At 47.3% G+C, this 19,764-nt stretch overlaps 1 protein-coding gene across 2 annotated transcripts; it reads left to right on the top strand.

Annotated features, from left to right (window-relative positions):
* The first annotated feature begins 1,056 nt into the window (after nt 1-1,056).
* On the top strand, nt 1,057-19,630 carry utp20 (UTP20 small subunit processome component). Of its 2 annotated transcripts, none has more exons than XM_040174223.2 (61): nt 1,057-1,314; nt 1,557-1,637; nt 1,729-1,795; nt 1,902-2,034; nt 2,132-2,320; nt 2,446-2,527; nt 2,633-2,770; nt 2,898-3,053; nt 3,155-3,307; nt 3,422-3,556; nt 3,678-3,755; nt 3,864-4,042; nt 4,147-4,299; nt 4,469-4,557; nt 4,985-5,090; nt 5,204-5,354; nt 5,459-5,521; nt 5,608-5,775; nt 6,214-6,290; nt 6,528-6,607; nt 6,774-7,047; nt 7,168-7,353; nt 7,555-7,645; nt 7,790-7,875; nt 8,387-8,512; nt 8,735-8,901; nt 9,420-9,628; nt 9,820-9,963; nt 10,037-10,116; nt 10,234-10,469; nt 10,575-10,719; nt 10,833-10,920; nt 11,568-11,711; nt 11,826-11,879; nt 11,954-12,106; nt 12,210-12,365; nt 12,460-12,600; nt 12,684-12,821; nt 12,909-13,048; nt 13,155-13,237; nt 13,325-13,626; nt 13,719-13,858; nt 13,989-14,145; nt 14,245-14,343; nt 14,445-14,612; nt 14,741-14,907; nt 15,015-15,162; nt 15,318-15,434; nt 15,539-15,709; nt 15,894-16,025; nt 16,119-16,229; nt 16,315-16,464; nt 16,610-16,792; nt 16,903-17,034; nt 17,107-17,239; nt 17,402-17,583; nt 17,698-17,769; nt 17,868-18,164; nt 18,539-18,665; nt 18,759-18,904; nt 19,013-19,630. In XM_040174223.2, the coding sequence occupies exons 1-61, from the start codon at nt 1,264-1,266 to the stop codon at nt 19,166-19,168; spliced, it is 8,460 nt and encodes a 2,819-aa protein (XP_040030157.2). In that variant the 5' UTR covers nt 1,057-1,263; the 3' UTR covers nt 19,169-19,630. The 2 variants fall into 2 exon arrangements, with proteins under 2 accessions (XP_040030157.2, XP_077957697.1); XM_078101571.1 differs by having other exon boundaries at nt 1,093-1,314; nt 4,144-4,299.
* Nucleotides 19,631-19,764: the final 134 nt, after the last annotated feature.

The following is a 19,764-nucleotide window of genomic DNA, read 5'->3' as shown; positions in this document are numbered from 1 at the left end:
CACTTTTTTTACAGTCATATTTACCAAAAACAATGAAAGAAACAAACAAGATTCTCAATTGACTGCATCATGTATCGCTGCCAATTGACCACATTTCTGTTTTGATGTTGCTCTTTTTGTGCAGCATGATTGTCTCTACAATCTGTGCGTTTTTATCTTGCACCCTCCTCTCCTGTACAACCTGTGTGAAATGTGAGTAGACTGGGATGACAAGGAACAGACTTCTGAGAAACAAACAATTTAGCAACAATTTGTCTTTTCCACATTCTTTCACTCCTTTTGCGGTATTCACTTTTGATTCTTAATCTTTTGTGCTGGGTCAAACTGACCCGGGCCATGCAGTTATAAGCTTTTTCTGTAATCAGACAGAAACTAGTTAATGTGAATACACAGCCTGCCTTTCCAGTCAGCAAACACTATTTGTGTGAAATGTTTTTCAGACGCGGAAATAATCAGTTAAAAAATTTTTAATTGCATTTTAATGATGCAGTTTCTATTTGAGTTGTTGACTTGTGTTCGGCTTTATTAAGGTATGGAAATATCACAAAGTTTGGCCAGATACGCCCTGCATCATGTGGAATACCACTAAACACAAGTAATAGTGTGTGTGTGTGTGTGTGTGTGTGTGTGTGTTACTGACAGCCTGCTGTGGGGCCTGTCTGCATGAGTAGATAGCACATTAATTTCAGTACAGGTAAAAAACAATGCATTATTGTACTAGTTTGTACAATATTGTATGAGTTTATGTAAGCTGCCAAGGTATCATATGCGATATACTACTGCTGCTAAATGGATTTGTTGTTTTTTATAAACGAGAGACAACTAAATGACGTTGATGGGCCGAATACTTCAGCTTGTTATGTGTGATCACGATTAACTGAAGTCCTATCCAACGTTAGTCGTAGCCAGTGAAATACTGAAAATTGTTTCAAAATATCTTATTCGTGCCCGTGCTCTTACATGGCGCGAGGTTATTTTACTTTACGTTTTTAAACATAAACGCAGACACGGGACAGCAGCCACGACGCTTCAAACGAAGGCGGAAGTGGAGGTAGGATTTCCCTCTTGTCGGTGCAGTTTTCTCCACCACGTGGAGAACAAATGTCCCACAATGCATTGCTTGTCATGGCGGCTCCCTGGTGTCGGCGTGTGTGTAAACAGTTGTAGCCGAGAGGAGAAATCAGTTTTAGTTTTCATGAATCGTTTAAATCTCACGACAACCAGTGGAACACAAATAATCACGTATCAGGGGACGAGGAAAAGATGAAGATTAAATCCAAGTCATCGTATCACAAATCTGAGAACACCTACAGGGTGAGTCCAGAAACGAGACGTAACGTTAGCATGATGCTAACAGGCTGCTGCAGGAGTACAGAGGAGATGTAGAACCAAACCACTGTATTTGTATTTTAACTATTATTATGTCCATAGTTAATTTAAACGTTGTGTGAAATCCTAACCCAATAACTGCTAGTATAACTTTGGTCCAAATATTGAAGAACGGTTGTCTTCAAGCACGAGCAGACTTTTAACCTTCCTACTGTGTTTTCCCTCAGTTTCTCACTTTTGCCGAAAGACTTTCCCGTGTCAAAATTGATGTCATCCATCGTATTGACAGGACTGGATCTTATGCAGAGGTTGGTACAGTTATTCAGGCATTGGCAACATCATTCTTACTATCCTTTTTTTTATATATGATGGCTCATGCCTTGTTCATTCCGAATGCAGGAAGTAGAAACCTATTTCTCTGAAGGACTGACAAAATGGAGAGACCTCAACTTGACCGAGCATTTCAGTATGTATCAAATCTAACTGATGCTCATGATGGGCCGTGTTTTCCCATGTTTGAACAGAGCGGCTGTGTGATTGTGTTTTTAAAATTAACTCCTTTTCCTCCACAGCTACATTTTTGAAAGAGGTTTCCAGCCACAGCCAGTCATTCAACATGCTGGTTTTCCACCAGAAGGCGATTGTGGCGAGCCTAAAAACTCACCTGGCTGTCAAAAACAGTTTGGCCTACGAGCCGTTGCTGGAGTAAGTTGTCATGCGTTCAGCCGATTGGAGGGTGAAGGTGTTGAGGTGACGTACTAGCCGTGTCTCTCCTTCCTTCCTTCCTTCCTTCCTCCTCCAGCCTTGTGGTGCAGCTGGCCAGAGACCTGCAGGCGGACTTCTACCCCCACTTCCCCGACTTCTTCCTCCTGATCGCCTCGCTGCTTGAAACCAATGACACGGAGGTCCTGGAGTGGGCTTTCACGTGTCTCTCCTACCTCTACAAGTACCTGTGGAGGCTCATGGTGAAGGACATGACCAACATCTACAGGTGGGAAAATTCGGTTGTTTCAGATTCTGTGGCTGCTTTACGGGGGAAGTCTTTTTTCCCCCAACGTGGTTGATATTCCCCCCCCCAACGTAACATCTACCTATTTTTACTTCCTTTCATCACAGTTTATACAGCAGGTTGTTGGAGCACAAGAAAGAGCACATCCGCAAGTTTGCAGCAGAGAGCTTCTCTTTTTTGATGAGAAAGGTGAGTTAATTGCGTGTGAGCAGATGTCAAACACGAGCATATACGTTCCTTTCTTTTGCCTAAAGTGCCACCTTTGTTTTCAATGACGTCTCTGCTGTCACACAGGTTCCGGATATTGATGCCCTGCTGAGTCTCGTGTTCTCAGACCTGCAGCAGCACCCCGACAAGGCGGAGGGAGCAGGCCAGCTGCTGTTTGAGATGTGCAAAGGAGTCCAACATATGTTCCACTCCTGTGTGGGAAATGTGAGTTTAATTTGTAGTGGGGTGGACGCCGATGGGGTGGGTGGCTGGACTGGCCTTTTTTCGGCGGAGAAATGTAAAATTGTGTCATGTGCTTATTTCAAAGTATTCTCTCCACCTATCTTGCCAGGCTCTCCCTCTAGCTTTGCGTAAGCTCGGACCCGTAACCAACGGCGGCGTACCTCTGCCGTGGGACACCGTTAGGGATGCTCTGGATCACATGGCCCAGGCTGCCGCCAATCACGTCTACAGAGAACACTTCCTGGTTTTTTGGGAGTCCTTACAGGTGGGCGAGATGTCCGATCATCAGCTGTAATTGGTCCGTTGTCGTGGCCCCCCCCACCCCGCACGGCTTCGGCTCTGATGTAGCTGTGTCCATATGCGCAGGTCAGCGCGGTGGAGCTTCAGGGTGTTGTGGAGGCGAAAGGAGAGGAGGCGGAGCAGGCAACAGAGCAGCTGGAGAGGCTGCTGTTTATTCTCCACACCCTGGTGTCCCACAAGAATGGAGCGAAAATCACCAAGTCGGCAGACGTCTGCCAGGTATCCGAAGAACACACATTTGGGAGATTTAGTTTGAAACAAAACTCCTGAACAAGAATGGTCCTTCCCCTGAAAGGCTTTTTGGTGTAATTTTGTTCATCATCTTGCCCACAGATGGTGTTGAGGCTGATTCAGAGCCCGTCTCTGTCGGCGTCTTGTTACCGTCTGCTCCTCCAGATCACCTCCTCCCTACTCCTCGGGGAGAACGTCACCCTGCAACAAGCGCTCACCCAGGAGACTGTTCAAAAGGTGCGTGTTGGTGCTAAACAGGCAAAAAGAACCCATTCATATGTTGTGCGGATATTCGTGTAGGAAATTTATAGTTGATATGTTCCAATGTTGTTCTCCGATCCTCGGTTTTCTTCACAAGGTGTTTGGCAGCACAGTGGGGGAAGATCTGATACTAGAGTTCACCAAGGAGATGTTCACAATGAAACAATTTGAACAGGTGAGTCATCATTAGTTGTGTGTATATATCCACTATTTTCCTGATTTGGGTTCTTTTACTCTGTATGACTCCCAGAAACGTACTTTTCTTCCCCTTCCTCCCCTCTAGCTCTTCCTGCCATGCCTGTTGCGTTTCACAGCAGGGTTGTTTGCCAGTGCCGATCCCCTTTCTCGAAACTGTGGGCTGGACATACTGGTCAGTCTCATCCTCGCCAAAGCCCCGCCCCCCACTGACGGCTCCATGGCCTTTGAAACCTACCCACTGCTGTTCACCGGACAGACCATGGGGTGAGACGCTACGCTATGCATCAAACCTTCATAAATCAAGTCTAGCTGAATCCTCTTCTGGTTGCTGGAATATTTCCCATGAAAATGTGTTTCTTGTCCAGCAGAGTGTTCAGCACTAAATCCAGCAGTTTAACATCAGAGCAGCCGCCGGTGCCAGAGCTGGTACTGTCGCTGATCCAATTTCCTGATGGCCAGCAGCAGTCCATCACCGACCTGTCACTGCCGTGGGCTGCCCTGGTGCTTCTGCCACACCTCAGGTAACACACACACACATATATATATATTAGAGCATGAGCCTTGACCGTTACTGTGAAATGGTTACAGCTGCAGCCTCACTTGTATCCAAACACACTTTCTTGCAGTGCAAAATGCTCTTGACAGATGTATTCTGTTTTATTTTTCTGATATTGTATTTTCCTTTTTCAGGCCCATTGCTCCAGCTAGTGTTGTTCCAGCTGTGACTGCTTTCCTAAACCACCTCCTGTGTGAGATTGAGGCAGAAAGACTGGGAAAAGGTTTGTCGTTTCTCCTTTTCTTGAAAACAGAAGATATATCTGTCACCCCAAATCTTACTAACAATTATTTTGATAATTGATTAATCGGTCAATTAATAATAATAATAATAATAATAATCAATCAATTAATCAGATTTAAAATTCACATTAAAAAGCATTCATTTCCAAACCTTTATTCTAAAAACGAACTGACAGTACAAATTCACAATTCAAAAAACAAAGTGCAAAAACAGGTTGCTGCTTGAACATAATAACAATCACCTTTTAAAAAATAAATACAAATCAGAAAGCTTAACAGGATTTGTTTAAACGTCAGAACTTGTTCTCTGCACTACACACACACACACACACACACACACACACACACACCTTCAACCTCAAACAGAGACTGACTTGAAGCCCTTGTGTCCTGTCGCCACTTCTCCAGCTGGGCTGTTTGTAGCCAGGCAAGCCCTGAGCTGCCTCCTCACTCTGGATGGCTCTGCCCAGCTTCTCTCGCTGTTCACTGTGGACAAAATCAACTCAATCCTACGGTAAGTACAGCGTGTGTGTGTGTGTGTGTGTTAATAGCTTGTATCTCAGTTCGTTTCCCATTTATTCAGACAGTTTTCACTTCCACTCAAGTTTTTAACTGCTGCGATTACAGAAACTTTCCCACGGACCTTTCTGCCCTGGTGCTTGGAGACCTGTACTACACTCGCCTGTCACTCAGCGGTGTCTCAGAGCACCTTTCCCACAATGCACTGCTGGAGCTCCACCAGATGCTCCACGCCAACCTCTCCTCCAACATTTCCAAGGTATGCCTGCAGTAACAGCAGCAGGGACTTGAAGAACAAGGACTAATATGAATGCTTCAATACATTTACCTTGAATGTCACGGCCGAATTCTGTTCTCTCTCAGATCCGCTTGCTGACTCTGAGGATTCTCTCCCAGTTTGAGGCGGAGCTCCCTCCCCAGACAGAGGTACGACCTGCCAGTCCAGGTCCTCGTCATTTCTACCAGATGTACTGATAAGACCAATGTACTTACGCGTGTGATTGTCTGTGCAGGGTGAGGAGAGTGTGGAGGTGCAGCCCGTGTTCGCCTTGTGCCTGCAGGCCGAGCTGGTGCCGGCTACGGTGCAGGACTGCAGAGAGAAGCTGCTTCACCTCCGCAAGCTGAGACACGACTTGGTGCAGCGCAGCCTGCCTCAAGGGCCACCCGGCACCTTCCAGCAGGTACAGTGGGACTCACTCACGGGCGACTGTGGGTGAGTGGGGAGCACGGTCGTCCTCCAATCAGAGGGTTGTGGGTTCGATCCCAGGCCCGGCTAACCCGCATGTCGTTGTGTCCTTGGGCAAGACACTTAACCCAACATTGTTCCTGTAGCTGCGACTACAGTGTGTGAATGGTAGTTACTGATGGCAGGTGTCACTGTGTATGGTTCTCCTGTCATCAGTGTATGAATGGGTGTGAATGGGTGAATGATGTTGTGTAGTGTTAAAGCACTTTGAGTGGTCAGAAGACTAGAAAAGCGCTATACAAGTACAGGCCATTTACTCCCGTTGTTTTTCTACTTTTTATTAGTTGGAAGACCGCATCACCTTGTTGTTGATCATGTATTCCTGTGCCAGGAATTCTAAATGGAAATATAGGAGATGGTCTTTTTCCTTCAGGTGCCACTGCGTTACCTCATCGCAATGCTTTTCGTCAACTTCAGGCCACTGTGGGAAGGAGTCATTGAACTTATTGTGTGAGTAAAATAGCATTCCAAAATAACACACGCTTTTTTCATTTTATCTTTTGTCAGTTTTTGACTTTTATAAACCTTCTAAATAGTGCTATAGATTCCTCTAATTTTACTGCCCTTTTGAACACATTTCTTTTTAACTAAGTGATCCTATTAAAAAAAAAAAAAGAGGAAAGAAATTGTCTGTTAAAATCTGCTTAATTTATTACGTAAATAAATATGTCCCATCCCTCCTCACAGGAGCCATGCTAGAGGCATGGACAACAAGGACTTCTGGAGGGTCTTCCATGAACATCTGGAAATGGTGGCAGGGATAGCCGGTAAGGCTGCCTCCTAGGTCTTCTTCATACGCTTATGAGTGTAAACTTTGTTCAATGTCAGCCGTTTTATGCAGGGACCCCACAGCGTTGGTGCAATGAGCTGCAAGTAGAAATACACAAAGGAAGTGAGAAATAAGAGGTAGATCTAACTCTCTGCCTGTCACAGAAAAAGAATTACAGGAGTGCTGCGAGGAGGATGAAGAGGAGGAGGATGAAGAGGAGGAGGAGATGGGTGTCGAGGGCGAGCCGGGCTGTGATGTCATTGAAAGCGGCGACATGGGGGTGCTGTTCCTGGAGCAGCTGAACTTGACCTCAAACCCCAACGAGAGGACGGACTTCCCCAACTTCCGTGGCCTGCTGTGGCGCTGCATGACCCAGTTTCCCGACCGGGTGGAACCGCGCAGCCGGGAACTGAGCCCCCTCCTGCTGAGGTTCATCAGGTTAGCGTCCACAGTGTTGCACGTGTATTATGTCAAGTCGTTGTCCTGTGTTCGGTTTAAGTTAGATCAATCGCCATCAAAGGATCCGGCACTGAGGTCCTTTTTTTGTTTCGTTGTCAGGAACGAGTTTTACCACGCCGACCTACAGGTGGCTCCCACTCAGGACTTGAGGAAGGTGGATCGCGCTCCCCTAGAGGAGTCCAGGATGACTGTGGGTGAAGATGAAGAGGGAGGGGATGATGAGGAGGAGCCAGAGGAGGGAGGCAGACGAGAGAAAAAAGGTCCTCCTAAGAGAGCTGCTGCCAAGTAAGACATCACCATCCCGCTGAATGTTGTTTCCCTGCATTGTGATAGTCTCAGTAACTATTGCACAACGTTAATAAAAACCATAAAAGCAGGTTTTCTATTTTCACTAAGGTTATATTATTCACAATGTGAGCATAATTCTGGCTTGTTTCTGCAGTTTATGACTTGCAAACCCGTATTGGTGTGTTTTTTTTTTTCCAGAGAACTGATTGCCCATCTGAAGGTATTTGCCAAATTCACCAACCCGCGCTCTCTCTACATGGAGAGCAGCCTCGGTGAGCTATACAACCAGGTAATGTTGATACTTCATGCATCTTTAAAATATGCTCTACTTGGGGATCTAAGTATCACCAGTTTGCTATAAGCATGATGTTTGAGACGCACTGAAATTTTGGGCTGAAATATCCTAATGTCATGTTTTTCTCTCCTTGTTCAGTTGCTCTGCCATCAGAACCATCAGATCCAGCGAGTGGCACTGGAATGTGTTCTTACATACAAAGACCCCAACATAGTACCATACAAGTAAGATAACTACCGCAACCGCCTGAACAGCGAGTGTTCAGTAATGCAGCTCTTGAAGCAACAATCTCCCCTTCTTTCTTTACCTCAATGGGATCATTGTGAGGCTCTTTGATAGGAATCAGAGCTCCGGACCTCCACGCGCTGAGGTTACATACGGAGGAATGTTAACTTCCTGCTGGCTCTGCCCAACAACATGTCTGTTATCAAATCATCTTTTAACTCAACCTCCCGGCAGCCTACCTACCTGCAGACAGATGTGTGTTTCTGAGGAAGTTTAGCATTACAGATGATTTTGTGTGTGTGAGTCACACAGCTGTGACAGCTGTGGAAAGATGTGTGCTGTTTGCAATCCAGATCATATTAAGTGGTTGTTTAATACACATTGTATTATTATACAGCTTCATTATGGAAGTTTATTTTATCCCAGTGTCTCTTTTAAATGTCCTAGTTCAAGACATTTAACCTCTACAAGGTGTGTGTTCTTACCGTTGTTTCCCTTTTGTGTGAACAGGGAGAATCTCGAGAGGCTACTGGACGACAAACACTTCAAAGATGAGATTATCCAATTCAACATCACTGAGGAGACGGGAGTGGTTGAAGCTTCACACAGAGCTATACTCATCCCTTTGCTCATGAGGTACTTGTGGGTTGGCCAGACTTTCCTATATCATAATAATTTGAGGCGAGATCAGGCGAGATGCACAGTGAGGATACACATTAATATTATCTACTTTTTAAAATAGATAACCAACAAAAAATATAGTATGCCCTTTTCATCATGTATTTCCCCAGTTAATAATGTATCATATGTCTGTTTTGAATTATCCAACACTCTGATTCAATGTGTTTTAATACGCAGGATCCTGTTCGGCCGTATGCGCAGTAAAGCAGGCAGTAAGTTTCAGGGGAAGTCGAGTGCCACCACCCGGTCCTCCATTATCCTGCGTTTTCTGGGAGGTTGCCAACAGCAGGAGCTGGGAATATTCATCGACTTGCTGCTTGAGCCCATCTGCTATCACAGTGAAGGTAGGACTCGGCTGTGGTAGAAAATGAAAGATGTCTTTTAAACCAGTCTGCATCTTCTGTTTGAATATGCAGAGCCATGATTCACAGTTCAGCATTTTAGTTGCAAATGGCTTTATATCTCCCCTGAAGGCAAATATTTCATTTCTGTTAAATATTCTGGGGAAACCTGTCTTTGTAATGAAACCATGTATTTCAACCTGTATAAGAGTATTAAACGGCTTGACGTCTCCCTAAGCCTCACACTTGCATCAGCTGGATGTATTTTTTCTTTTTCTAATTCAGTATCAACCCTAATCAATACACAATTTTATTTTATGGTAGTGTCTCATTAAGAGTGTATTTCCAAGTTATTGCAAATATAAGAACTTTTCTTAAATAACTGCTTGACTGTGTAGATGAACTGATTAGATAATGAGCAAAAATAAATACATTTAATCATAAAAAAAAGTGAGGTTTTTCTTTTTTACATCAGAACTGATTTTAATATTTAGCGTTTTCCTGAATTCCGTCGTCCTCAGGCTCCTGCTTGGAAGCAGTGAAGAAAGCGATCTCCAAGACCGACGTGGGTGCCGTCCTGCCGCTGGGCCGCCAGCACAGCCTGCTGAACATCATCCACGTTGTGATCCAGAAACTAGGCCACCTCATCCACCTCCACCTACCCAAGGTGCTGCAGATCCTGCTGTGTGTCACCGCCTCAGTGTCCGTCGTGCTGGACCACAGGGACCAGGTAATCTGGATAAGGGCTGACAGTTATTTATTCATTTATTAAGATTCATGATGTATGAATTTTCAAATCTCAAATTTGACTTGAATAGATCACTGTATACATAACAATCCCCCACATTTAGAGACACAACCCCAAAGAATGAAGACCTAATTTCTTGGCCTTGATTCCCACCCCCCTCCCTCTGTGTTCAGCTGCGTCCAGGTTGCATCGGTCCTCTGAAGCACCTGAGACAACTCGGCATCCTGAGGATCCAAGACTTCTTTGACGGCTTCGATTCCTACAGCTTCAGTGCAGACGAGCTGGATGCTGTCTTTCAGGCCGTGGTCTGGCCTCAGGTACGTGTTGCAAGCGAGCTCAGTGTTTTTCTGTGTGTTTTGTTGGTGTGGTTAACGTTTCCTTTGTGTGCAGGTGTGTCGTCTCCCTACTGAGAGCCCTTACTCCCCCAGCCCACTGCTGAAACTCATCCATGTCTGGTGCAAAAATGCCAGGTTAGAGTCTCCCTTTCTTCATTCTCATCGATCTACCAGAACCTCTTCATCACGTAAGACCAGTTCTCATCCAGAGTTAATTTAAGCCAGTAAAAAGATTTGTTTTGTCCGTCTCAGGTACTTCCCCCTCCTGGCCAAGGAGAGGCCAAACCAGCCGGAGTATAACATCCTCCTTAACGTCTTCGCCCTCCTCTCCGCCAAGAACGCTTCCCCAGTGACCATCAAGGCGGTGATGGACATTGCCGAGTCTCTAGCAACCACTGAAGACTTTGTTGCTTCAGACGTTGAGACCGAGCTGAGCGTCAACGGCAGTGTGTTCCCAGAGCCCAAAGAGGGCTCTTTCATCACTGCAGGTTGGCCGAGTTTGCCTGTTTGCCTTTTCCTTTGTCATACATCCTCTTTATCCAGTGTGCAGTTAATTGTCGGTTTAACCGTGCATGTTTTTGATTGTCCTCCAGACTCATTGACTCAGGGCTCCAGAGTGCTGCTGCCTCACGTCTCCACCCTGCTGCAGTACCTCAGCAGAGTGGTGCGCAACACGGGCCGACTCAAGCAGAAGAAGTTCAAGGCGCACGTGGCCAAAGAGCTCAACATCCTCTCCAAGTAAGGGCTTTATTTGGTGTTGATAGTTTTACCAAATGTACAATTTATCTGAGAAATATTCCTTATGCAGTAGTCTCATCAAACTCGTTTTATTTTTTATTTTCCCCCGTCAGGGTCAGTCGGTTTGTGAGCGACAAGGAGCAGAGCACGGTGCTCATCCGCTTGTTGCTGCCCTACCTCCTCAAAGGCCTCAATTCTCAAGTAAGACTCAATAGTAAATGTATAACGCTTGTATAGCGCTTTTCTAGTCTTCTGACCACTCAAAGTGCTTTAACACTACATGACATCATTCACCCATTCATACACTGATGACAGTAGAACCACACACAGTGACACCTGCCATCAGTAACTACCATTCACACACTGTAGTCACAGCTAAGTTGGGTTAAGTGTCTTGCCCAAGGACACAACGGCATGCGGGTTAGCCGGGCCTGGGATCGAACCCATAACCCTCTGATTGGAGGACGATTGTGCTCCCCACTCACCCAAAGTCGCCCATCTATAGTTACGTCTACCTGATTCATTTCAAATAAAACTAATGGTCCAGAAAGCTTAAATTAGACTCATTTCATTGTAATCCTATTTACTTTAAAATATCAAGAGCTGACTTGAATGCAGCATCCAGGGCTGCGTGTACCATCTCCAACTATTCCTACTATTCCACTTATAGAAGTTATGAAGCGTTGTGAGAACCAGGGTCATAGTTTTCGCTCTTGTTAGTGAAGGCTTCCATAAAAGCATCTGTGTCTGGGGTGCTCAACTCAGAACACATAAATGTTGTCGTCCTGTGCGATCGATTCTAAATCTTCTTGCTGCATGTTGATGACCTTGTTGTGGGTTTGTTTCAGGAGATAACAATCGACATTCTGGCAACGCTGCAGAACCTGCTGCGACAGTGTGTGAAGCCGTCTGCCTTCCTGCGGCCGCTCTGCAAACTCTTCGCCGTCATTAACAACCAGCTGCCCAGGCAGGCCCTGAACAATGTCTTCCAGGTACTGCAGAGAACCAAACAAAATGTTGGTTTGTAACTTTAGAGGTCCATTTGCCTCTCATCTCCCTCTCCATTTTTTTTCTTTCTCAATCTGCCGTTGGTGCTCTGCTTTCAGACTCTGTCAGATCTGGAGCCCAATCTCTTGTACATCACTGAATTGGCAACTAAGGTAAGATCATTAATTCCATCCACACATTGCAGCCAGTAAGAAGACACTCATTGTTTACCGCTCGCCGTCTTCAGCTCAACGCGTTTGACAGCCGACACTTGGATGAGATTCACTTTGATGTGCGTCTGCCGGCTTTCCAAGACGCCACCAGGCGGGTCAAAGAAATGGCGACTCTGGACCTGGACTATATCTACATCATCATGTACAACTGCTTCCACACATTTGAGGTACGCAGATATATGGTGCACGTGAAATTGTCTAAATCAATATGATTTTACTACTCGAATAGCTTTGATTTATCTCTCCCTCTGCCCTCCTTTCCCCCTCCAGCTTGGCGACATGTCGCTGGGAGACAACGCCACCACGTGTCTGTCTGCAGTGATCACCCAGCTGGCGGCGGTCGGGGCTGGAGGACAGCTCTACCAGGACATCGTGCAGAACACCATCCTGGACGCGGTGCACAGGGGGCTGCAGAGCAAGACGGATGTAGGAACCCCCGCCCGTCGTCCCATTTCTGCTGCAATACCAGGTGTACAAGGAGCTATGCACAAAGTATTAACCCCCCCCCCTCATCTTCTAGAGCGTGCAGCATGAATACACCACAGTGCTGGCCTGCCTGGTGAAGACCTTCCCCTCTAAGAAAGAGTTCAGAGACCTGGTACAGCTCACCAACTACACTGACCCCGAGTCTGACTTCTTTGAGCACATGAAGCACATCCAGGTAAGCTCGAATCCTCCTTTCTGTCCGTCCACATCTTTCTGTTGCACACTAACCGAGGTGTGCGTCCTACTCCTCCGGTGTAGATCCACCGTCGTGCTCGAGCCCTGAGGAGGCTGGCCAAGCAGCTGACCGAGGGCCAGGTGGTGATGACTCCTCGTTCTCTCCAGAATTACATCATGCCGTACGCCATGACTGCCCTGCTAGATGAGAAGATGCTGAAGGTGACTCGGACAGTGTTTAAAGCTTAAAGAGAAAAAATGTTGTTGGTTGGTTAGTGGGTCTAACTGTCCTCTACTCACACACTCCAGCATGACAACATGATCTTGGCGTCTGTGGCGATTGTGGGCGCTGTGTGCCGCAGGCTGACCTGGTCCAAGTATCTTCACTACCTCAAACACTTCGTCTACGTCCTGCAGACAGGGCAGGCTGAGCAGAAACTGGCTGCCAAGTAGGATTGTCTCTTTTAAAAAACATTTTTTTTTACTGTAAGCCATTTTATTGCTTGCTTTTCAATGATGTTTTTCATTTAACAATGTGTGCTTCTATACCTTAAGTTTGCTGGTCACCGTCCTGGATGCTTTCCATTTTGACCACGAGACCCTCAGCAGAGAAATGGAAGCAGCCAAGGCCAGAGAGGGTGAGTGACTATGTCGCACTGCTTTTAAACAAATCAAAGATAAATAAGGTAAATTATTATTGAACTAAACTATATATCTTTATCAAGCCGGGGGTGTTGCAGAGGCAGTGGAGGAACCTGAATTGGGCAACAATGAGGAGGAGGAGGCGATGCAGGTAGACGGTAACGCCGCTCCGGCCGATGTCCCCATGGATATGGACACCCCCGGTGGGGAAAAGCAGGTTGCCCCTAAAAAAGACGCCGCCTCTGAAGCCAAGGTGCCGGCAACCCTGGCAGCGAGCAGCGGGCTGCCGCAGAGCGCAGGCGAGCTGGAGTCTCTGATCAGCACCATCCACCAGACCGTCACTAACACCGTGCTGCCTCGCCTCCAAAAGTGTCTCACCGCAAAGGTACGACGCGCTCACACAAATCCAGCGTTAACCGCTGTGAAGGCTCCGAGCACCAGCGCAGTAGCGGAAGTGTGTTTGTGTTTTTGTTTTAGATTAAGCGCGACGACGAGCACAAGGCAGTGAGGTCGAAGGACGTGAAGGATGAGGAGACGGCGAGGATACCGATCGCCTTTGCCATGGTCAAACTGATGCAGACTCTACCGCCTCATGTCATGGAGGCCAACCTTCCCGGGTATGCGCTGTGCTTTGAATCATTTATATGGAACTTTTAAATATCATCGTGTACAGCACTTGCTTTGACAGAACATTTTCATGACACAGATATTCTGTATTTGTTCGTAATATTTGTGTGTGGCGTCCAGGATCCTCATCAAGGTGTGCGTGGTGCTGAGGAACCGTTTCCAGGAGGTCCGTGAAGTGGCGAGGGGAACCCTGGTGAAGATCATCGAGACTTTGGGCTACAAGTACCTGCAGTACCTGCTCAAAGAGATGCACGGGACCCTGGTCAAGGGCTACCAGGTAGGAGCGCGCACACAGGGACACAACAACCATTGAAGCACGTCAGAAGTGTCCCGATGAGTCCTAATGAATCTTCTGTACGCCATCCCCTCGGCACAGGTCCACGTGCTGACATTCACAGTACACCGGCTGCTGACAGTCCTCAGTCCGACCCTGAAGAGCGGGGACCTGGACCCGTGCATGAACATGCTAATCGACGTAAGAGCGCCTCAGACTACTAAAGGCTTCCTCTGTTACAATCAGATGGCTTGGTTATTCAGTATAATAATCTTTTATCCTTGTTCTTCCTCGTTGGTCAGATCTTCAACAACGAGCTGTTCGGACCCGTGGCCGAGGAGAAGGAGGTGAAGGGGATCGTCTCCAAGCTGATGGAGGCTCGGCACAGCAAAAGCATGGACTCCTACCAGCTGCTGGCCCAATTTTGCAGCAGGGAGAGCGTCACCAAGTTGTTATTGCCATTGAAGGAGGTGAGGGGGGGGGCGTGTAAAAGAAATAATAAAGACCCGGTTAAGTGTACGAATAAATGTGCTTAAACTCAGGTGATGCTGCCGCCGGAGAGTCTCTTAAAAAAAAACATGGATAATTTGGCTTTCAGCTCTTGGAGAATTCGTCCAGTCTGAAGGTGTGCAACAGGGTGGCTGCCGTGCTGAGGCAAGTGGTCCTGGGTCTGCTCGTCAATGAGGGCATGACATCTCAAGATATCTTACTGCTATGCCACGGCCTGGTTAGCCAAAGTCTGCCCCTCCTTACCAAGAGAGACCGGTACACACACACACACACACACACACGTCACATCACTCACTAATGCTTATTTCCCTGCTGTGATTTGTGACACTGTACACATATATGTCTGTATTTGTTTTCTGTAGAGAGAAAGCCTCGGCCAAGCCCCCCCCAGACCCCAAGCTGCCCCCTCCCAGCTGCCTGCTCCTGCTTCCGACTCCAAAGAGAGGAAGTCGGAAGGCTCCGGTCAGCAGCCGAACCAACCTGCACATCCTCGTTGGCGCCGGCCTCAAGGTGCACATTGAACAGCTCCCAGAGCTACGATTCAACAAAATAACAGTGTCAGACATGTGACAAAATAACAGTGTCAGACATGTGACAAAATAACAGTGTCAGACATGTGACAAAATAACAGTGTCACCGATCCTGTGTGTCCGCCCCTTTTCCAGCTGCTCCACCTGAGTCTGAAGAAATCCAAAGTGAAGTCCTCCGACGCCTCTGTTCTGGAGATGCTGGATCCTTTCGTACTGCTGCTGCTCGACTGCCTCGAGTCCATGCACGTCAAGGTACCAGCGTCTTATGCCCACGTGGGGGGCCTTAACCCCCCCACCCCTAACTTTGAGCTTCGGCCGGCCTTTCAACCTCTCCCTCTGACTCTCCTCCCTCCCAGGTGATCACAGAGGCTCTGCTGGCGTTCACTTGCATGTTGAAGCTCCCCCTGCCGGCAGTGGAGCACAACGCCAGCCAGCTGGCCAAGCCGCTCTTCGTCCTGCTGAAGGATTACTCCATGGCGGGAGCCGGCCACGGGGAGAACTTCCTGCTCGTCCAGAACTGCTTCAAGGTGCCAGAGATGATGAATACTCATGCATGTACACATCTTAAGATAGACGAGAGAAAGCATTTGTCCGTTTGTGGGACATCACCACATTATTAGTTTTGAAGTTGAATAATATTAATCTTCATGTTTCCGCTCCAAATAAATGGTGGGAAAAAAAAGATTGCATAAATGTTGATGTTTCTTACAGGCCATCACCATAATGGTGAAGAATGTCAAAAACAACCAGATTTCAGAGACTCAACTGCAAGTGCTGCTGGGATATGCTGAGGAAGACATCTACGACCAGTCTCGCCAAGCCACGGCCTTCGGCCTGCTGAAGGTAGCCGCTCAGATGTTGACCACTTGATTGCCAAATTCTTCCAGGATTCACTGTGGCCTGAGCGATGTATGAAGCTCCATCTGTCTCCTCCAGGCCATTCTGTTCAGGAAGCTCATTGTTCCGGAGATGGAGGAGGTGTTGAAAAAGGTGGCCAAGCTTTCCGTAACCAGCAGCAATATGATGGTCAGAGTTCGCTGTCGACAGGTACTCGCACGCATCAAGAAAAGCCACATTTCTTCTACCGCGCTGTAGAGCCAATGATAAAAATTCTTGTGTCCATATTTTGCAGATGTTTTTAAAATACCTGCTGGACTACCCTCTGGGGAAGAAGCTGAGAGGGCACCTCGACTTTGTGGTGGCCCAGCTGCAGTACGAGCACGACATGGGCAGGGAGTCTGTGCTGGAGATGCTGGCCTACATCTTCCAGACGTTCCCTCAGGTGTGTAAATGTCCACGTGGTCAAGAAAAGCACAAACTTTGCTTAATGCTGCATTTGTATGACAGCGACATTGTCTATATTGTGATCAAACCTGAGCAGACTGCAGACTTTTGAATTGGCAAACTTCTTATCATTTTCCTCTCAGCGGCTGCTGTTTCAGTACAACGGCTTGTTCTTCGCCCCGCTGGCCCTGGTCGTGCTCAACGATGACTCTGCCCGCTGTAAGAAAATGGCCGCCATGGCTATCAAGGCCCTGCTGGCCAAGCTGGACCTGAACCACCACAACGCCTTGTTCTCCCTGGTCACCACATGGCTGAATGCACCAAAGGTACACACACACACCTGTAGGGCATTTTAGAGTTTGTGTATTTTGTAATATTAACTTCTTGTTTGGTTTGTTGGTCTTAAATGGTTTTGAATCTTATTTAACCCCCCCAGGCCAACCTGCGGCGCCTCGGGGCTCAGATCTGCGGCCTGTACGTGGAGGTGGAGGAGGAGAAGTTTACCCGTCGCACGGACGACCTGCTGCCTCTGCTGGAGAAAGAGATCCACCCTGAAAATTACGAAGACGTGAGTGGACCCATTTGCCCAGTCGGTATCGGTCGGAAAAGGAATCGCGTTAACCCCCTCGCTGTCTTTCAGATCTACGAGGAGGAGGATGAGCGAGGAGCAGACCGCCTGCTGTTCAGCTTTCTGACTCTTATCACCAAACTCTGCCAACACTGCGGCCTGCTGGAGCTCAGCAAGCCTCACGACACACTCTGTAGGATCTGGGGTAAAGGAGACTCACACACACACTCTCCCTGTCACTTGTGCAGACGCAACACACACACACACACTCGCTAAAGCATGAAGTAAACACACGGATTAGAGCAGCAACTTGACCATGTGGCAGAGGCGACCAGCTACAAGTTGTCGATGTGGTTTCCGCCTGCAGGTCACATTGAAGCCCACCTGCGGTACCCTCACTGCTGGGTGTGGCTGACTGCCTCGCAGCTCTTTGGTCAGCTGTTCGCCGCTCATCCGGCGGAGCAGCTGGTCGCCTTGTGGAGAGGAGAGGGAGATGCTTCCCCTCGGCCTGCAGCCACGGAGTTTATCACCAGCAGCCTGGACAAGAAGGTGAGGGCTTTTTTTTTTCTTTTTCTTTTTCCCGTCTGTAATCTGATTTCTGCATTTTATTATTCCTTAATCTGAAATCATTTAAAAAAGTTATTTCTGCCGCCTTTGTGACAGATGAGGGAGTTGGCGTTATCGTTCTGCCATCAGCTACAGTCCAAGTTCCTCGACGTGGCTTCAGGAGAGCAGGTGACCAAACTCCACAGAAACCCACCTGAGACTATTGTGGAAGAGGAATCTAAATCATGTCAGAGTTGACTAACAGCAATTCTTTGCTCCGCCCGCAGGTGATCAAGAACCTGCTGTTCGTCGGCAAGGTGATCTACCTTCTTTCTCCCGAGTCTGACGTTACTCCTGAGGAAGAAGAGGAGGAGCTGAGGGAGAACATAGTGGAAGAAGAGGAGGAGGAGCTGACTGAGAACGTAGTAGACGAAGAGGGGGCGGAAAAAGAAGCAGATGGCGGAGAAGAGGAGGACGACGCAGCCGACAAGGATGATCGGCCTCCTTCGCTGCTGTGGCTGATAAAGAAGCTGTCGCTGATGACCAAGAGAGAGGCAGCACACACTCCCAAAGTCCCCTTGAAGGTACATCGGGTGCTTCTCGTTATGCTCACGTGGCTCTCTGCGTCCTCACCCCTTAACTAACACAGTAACAGAGAAGCCTCCTCAAGGTGCATTTAAGGGATTGGTAGAGAAAAGGGAACAATTTTCATGTCACCAGAATAAAGAGGTTTTGAGGAAGCATTAGATAACATAAAGATAGGTACACTTTTACTAATTAAGTCCAGTCTCACGGATGGGTACCAAAATCAATGTATACATTTCGTTAATTATACGGGTACATTTTCTAGTAAATCTAATAATTCTGAAAGTTACCATTTGTGACAACATCAACAAAACTCCTTTTGAATTAATTTTAAATTCTAACTTTGAAAATGGCCGTCTTTACCCTGCCACAGAGAACGTGCGTGTTCAAGTTCATCGGGGCAATGGCCATAGACCTGGGCAAGGATCGACTTGGCCCCTATCTGACCACTCTCATCACTCCTCTCTACCGAGAGCTGGACAGCACGTATGCAGACCAAGGTACCTGCTCCTAACCAGTCTTTGAAACGCTCTGACGTGTGTCATGGTGAGGGCAAAGCTCTGTGGAATAAACTAATCACTCGCTCTGTCCAGATCCCACCCTGAAGAACCTGGCCCAGGAGCTGATAGAGCTGCTGAAGAAGCAGGTGGGACTGGAGAGATTCTCTCTGGCCTTCTCCGCCGTCCAGAAGGAGTTTTCACAGAGGAGAGTGGCGCGCAAACAACACCGAGCCATGCTGGTACGATGACCACCGAAACCCCACCCCCCACACCACCACCCCGCGGTAACACACAAGGGCCAACTTCATTCCTCCCACTCATTTATTTCTCTTGTTTTACCCCCCCAGGCGGTGTCCAACCCAGAAATGGCCGCCAAGAAGAAACTCAAGAAGAACAAGAACAAAATAGAAGCCAAGAAGAGGAAGATCGAGTTCCTCCGGCCCGGGTATAAAGCCAAGAGGAGCCGGACCCACGCGCTCAGAGACCTGGCCATAGTGAAGTGAGCCACGACAGAGGCTGCTGTTTTTATTAAGGACACTAGGTGGCGTTGAAAGCCACCCATTGCATCCCGGAGAGGGACTCAATTTGGCTGGACACGTCCATCCTTCACAGACAAGTTTCACTTTGTGATCTTCCATAAGAATCCTACAGATGTCGTCCTGTAACTGCCTATACACAGCAGGATGTCTTTGTTACTAGTGAACTAAACGTTTTATTTTGCTGTGAGCAAAGTGTAGACTTGATTCCATTTGTATCCTGTGCATTTAAATGGACTTTTTGTAATTAAAAGGATGAGACATCTTCGCTCAGCATCCCTGTTTTGAAGATAAAATTGGCTTTTACGCGAACAAAGGTCCAAAACATGAGTAATGCCATTGAATCTGACTGTATGGTACATCGACAGACCAGTAAAGTTTAACATTAAACAGGTTTTCCAAACCACACAAATGTGGGATTTAACTGTCTGAAGTCGTACAGCTCTTTTAACCCTGTGTGTGTTCAACTACAGAATGAGTTACTTATATTTGGATGATTTATACCTAGTTTTTTGTGACGTTACTTGCATACGGTCTTGTCTGCGCAGGAGCGAACCAACATA

This window comes from Gasterosteus aculeatus, chromosome 4, assembly GCF_964276395.1.
Source record: "Gasterosteus aculeatus chromosome 4, fGasAcu3.hap1.1, whole genome shotgun sequence".
NCBI classification, from domain to species: Eukaryota; Metazoa; Chordata; class Actinopteri; order Perciformes; family Gasterosteidae; genus Gasterosteus; species Gasterosteus aculeatus.
Note: the sequence above shows the minus strand (reverse complement) of the source record. Positions and strands in the feature narration are given on the sequence as shown.